Genomic DNA, 3,748 nt, shown 5'->3' with positions numbered 1-3,748 from the left:
AGCAGGGTTATTCCCTTCTAGATCGAAAGAATGAGAAAGGCATAGGGGGGCATATTTTTGAACATCTGCTTCGAAGGCTTGAATCGCCATGAGAAGTTTTTTGGGAGAACTTGGACTTATTAATTCTATACCACCAGTATTCTCTAAACCAGACAAGAGCCTCCACTCTACAAGACAATTTTCTTTCCCAGGAACAAGTCGAGGTAATACTTAGTAGATAAATGGCACAAGATTTTTCTGCATTTGAAGTGCGACGCAGAAGGTAATGATAGTCACAAGATCAATATTAGCAAAAAAGTGTCAAGACTGTTTACCATCGAGTCAACCTTCTAGAGATGTCCATAGTTCAATGTACGCCATTAATGGCAGACTCTTACCTTGTTGCATTGTAGGACCTGTGTGATGCCTTACTGCAAGGACCCATCTGCATAACTCCTGTTTCTTTGAAGCAATATAAATCTCAGTACTTTGACCTTACAATAGTCGATACTACAGCTTGTGGAAAGCATAAGACACCCATGAATTTACACCAGGCTATTAAAATGCCAAACATTAGAATGTGCACTCGGAAGTTAAACTCGTATGAACAAAGCATTCACAAAAATTTGATTTCTTAAAATCAGAAAAAATACTAATCCATTGCACCAGTTTGTGCATCTAATCATAGAGAGGCCACAGCAACAAAGCCAGCCAAGAAATGGGTTCGTGCATGGAGTGTCAGTCCACTGAACTGTGGTTGTGGTGCATACTTCTTCCATAGCCCGCTTCCATTAGCTACCATTTTGCTCCTTTGCCTTTAATGTTTAGGTATGTAAATATGGGACATTATGAATGGATTTCTTGGGTTTCTTCTTGACGGGAGGATGTTTTGCTTGATGCAAATGCAAAAAATAATTCAAGCAAGAGCAGCACAGGAGGTATAAGTCCATGTGGCAGTCGAATGCTCTGGCACATGCCCTTCTTGCTCCTTGACAGTGCTTAAGATTACATGTTCACCATCTTCATCCTCCTCATGCACGCTTAAAATACGCTCGAGAAAAGTTTTCATTGGTAACACAGCTTTTTCATCTGCAGGCCGCAAGAGATCAAGTAGAGGCCGTCAAATTCACAAGTTGTGTATTTGTTGAATGCTAACAGGCAGCCATTTGCATGCTTCCTTCTCTATACAGATACAGATATGCAGGCACGTAGCTGATTATACATGGATGCGTGCATTTGTATATACGTACATATTCCGATCCGTAAAAGGATGGAATGTTTTATACTTGTAGATTATTTTACACTCTGCATGAATTAAACATACAACGTGCATGTGGTGCTCAGCGATTACCTAGCCTTGGCACCGTATGCCTTGCCTCATGCCGAATGACTATTGGATTTGCAAATTTCAGTAAAAGTTCCTCATTTCTCGGTTGCAGGAAATCCCTTGTTCCTAAATTTTAAAAAATCCAATGTTCAAAAACCACAATTATGTGAACATTACAAATCTGACAAAGAAGCATTTTTAGGAATATACCTATGAAATGCAAAGATGGGCACTTGATAGGTTCAGAGTAGCAATCCCTCCATTCATGCTCACCGTCAAGCACACCACCAGATATGACAATGACGAAGCGTAACTGTGGAACAGACGTAAGAGCAAGTCCCTGAAACAGCCACCAGGAAAACATTTAAAATGCTATTACCCAAGTCCTTGTAAGACAGGAACGTTGAGGAGTAAAATTTTACCTGCTCTTGCATGCCTGCAAGTGCTGCTGATAAAAATGCACCCTATAAAACAAGTAATAGCAAACCTCATTACTACTACTTAATGAAACCGTGAGCGCCTTAATAAATATTTCCCATTACACATGCGCATATAGCATACAAGTTACTATGAGCTACCTGTGAAAATCCGACAATGCCATCAAATGGCCCATGCTTCTCCATGAAATCTGATATAAATTGAATGCATTCCTTTAAATGTCTGAAAATGGCACCAGTGTCAGTCTGCACAAAAACACATCAAGGCTCAAGCACCATTGAGAATTTCAAAAAGACCGGTCATATGCATTGGACTGAAACCAAACCTTTGTAAATTGAAACCACTCATAATAGGGTGGTGGGAAGATACCCTCTACATCGGACTTTCCTTCAGCAGGATACGGTGCATCCAAAAAGGTCTGCCAAAATCCAACAATACAGAGTTAAAAGAAAGGCAAGACCATTACACTTCAAGAAGCTAAAAAATAAGTCTCACCAACCGGGCCGTAGACTAGAGGTAGCAAATTTTTGCAGACCCTGGCTCACATCCCAGTTGCATTTAGCTTATGCCCTATTTGACCCAAAACAAAGAAGAAATTTTCTAGATATTGAACCCTAATAGGCATGCCTCCGGCGTGTAAACTTGTTGAATAGTTTTCTCCGGACTGGGGAACCATACTCCCGGACGCGTCCGAGAAATTGAAGTATGACTAGGTTTTTCAGACTTCACTGCTTGAGACTCCTTTTTATGCCTTCGAGGCTCCATTTTTTGGCTCATTTTGTTCTTTGCTTAGATCCTAAAATTTCTATGGCAAATCAATGCATACTATTTGTGCTCCTCTATATTATTTTAAATTTCGTTTTTAGTGTGTCGTATGGAATTGGATGTATGGAGTCCGCGGGGGGGGGGGGGGGGGGGGGGGGGGTGTCTAGTATGTACTTATTCCATAGTTCCGTACCCAACTGGTAACATATGAACGACTTATGGAAAACTATGCTTGTTACATACAAAAACAAATGAAAACTCGTTTCTTATTGAGAGGAGCTATCAACAGATAAAGCATTAATAGGCATGTCAATTCATTTAAAATCATTACATTTCAAGCACTAAACTAAAAAGCTCGATCTTTCTCGAGCTAAATCCTAATGGACCATTGTTCAACACTTCTGGAGCAGTTACAATCAAGCACACCCATTCCCACACACACATTTCTTCCCTGCGACATGAGAAGATACATAATGCAGAATAGAATCGCCTAGTACGCATTTCAAGCTTCACAAAGGTTAAAACAGAATGGCTTTGTGAAGACAGAATGGCATACCATATCCAAGAGGTCAAGGGCTGTCCGATCCAGCTTTCGCATCTGTGTCTCCATGATGATGCCACTGGTACGAAACCCATGCAAACAAAGAACTCTCAGCTTCTGGCTTTGTGAGGGCGAGGCAAGAGGTGGACTCATAGCGCGGACTTTGCAAAAGCTCTGGCTAAGGAAACGTCTGCTGCAGTAGGCTTGAACAGCACTGTCTGTGCGACAATAGTCTGCCCTAGAAGGGATTAAAGGGAGCGATGTCGCTTGTACTTGGCTGTGGCGAAGACTTGCGAGGAGTCCGATGATCGCCAGGAGAGGCCGATCACAGTTAAGGAGCGCTGGCTATGGTAGGTGGGAAAAGTGACGGCAAGATCGGCCGGGCTAAGGCGCTACCCCTCCCGAGTATGCAGGAATTAAAACGGGAGGCCCTCAGCCCTGAGAGCCCGGGCCACGGCGCGACCTCCACCACACGAGTGCCAACATCTGTCATCAACGCTTTTTTTCAACGGTTTTTGGAATTTTCCAACGTGACGGAAGTTCAAACTTCAAAGTCCAATGTTCAAAATGTAAGCAATGAGACTCTCAACAATCAATTCAATAAACTATTAACTTGAACCGCCCCACGGCATGCACTATGCATATTGTAAAGATCTCATATTTGTTGGTGTACAAAGAACAAGCTTGTCACTTGAGAC

At 42.1% G+C, this 3,748-nt stretch overlaps 1 protein-coding gene across 1 annotated transcript; it reads right to left on the bottom strand.

Annotated features, from left to right (window-relative positions):
- Positions 1-583: 583 nt before the first annotated feature.
- On the bottom strand, positions 584-3,495 carry LOC147432132 (uncharacterized). Its single transcript, XM_086492132.1, has 7 exons — positions 3,066-3,495; positions 2,070-2,162; positions 1,885-1,989; positions 1,729-1,770; positions 1,517-1,646; positions 1,331-1,432; positions 584-1,068 (listed from the first exon to the last, which is right to left on the bottom strand). Exons 1-7 carry the CDS (start codon positions 3,201-3,203, stop codon positions 896-898), a joined length of 783 nt encoding a protein of 260 aa, XP_086348258.1. The 5' UTR covers positions 3,204-3,495; the 3' UTR covers positions 584-895.
- Positions 3,496-3,748: the final 253 nt, after the last annotated feature.

Source organism: Adiantum capillus-veneris, chromosome 20 (assembly GCF_014529385.1).
Source record: "Adiantum capillus-veneris isolate H3 chromosome 20, ASM1452938v2, whole genome shotgun sequence".
Classification (NCBI taxonomy): domain Eukaryota; kingdom Viridiplantae; phylum Streptophyta; class Polypodiopsida; order Polypodiales; family Pteridaceae; genus Adiantum; species Adiantum capillus-veneris.
Note: the sequence above shows the minus strand (reverse complement) of the source record. Positions and strands in the feature narration are given on the sequence as shown.

Excerpts from the sequence above, each read along its gene's own strand:
- LOC147432132 (XM_086492132.1), bottom strand. The coding sequence starts at position 3,203 with ATGAGTCCACCTCTTGCCTCGCCCTCACAAAGCCAGAAGCTGAGAGTT. Across the intron at positions 2,163-3,065 it reads CCCTTGACCTCTTGGATATG|ACCTTTTTGGATGCACCGTA; the intron begins GTATGCCATTCT and ends GGATTTTGGCAG. Across the intron at positions 1,069-1,330 it reads GCATACGGTGCCAAGGCTAG|ATGAAAAAGCTGTGTTACCA; the intron begins GTAATCGCTGAG and ends TGCGGCCTGCAG.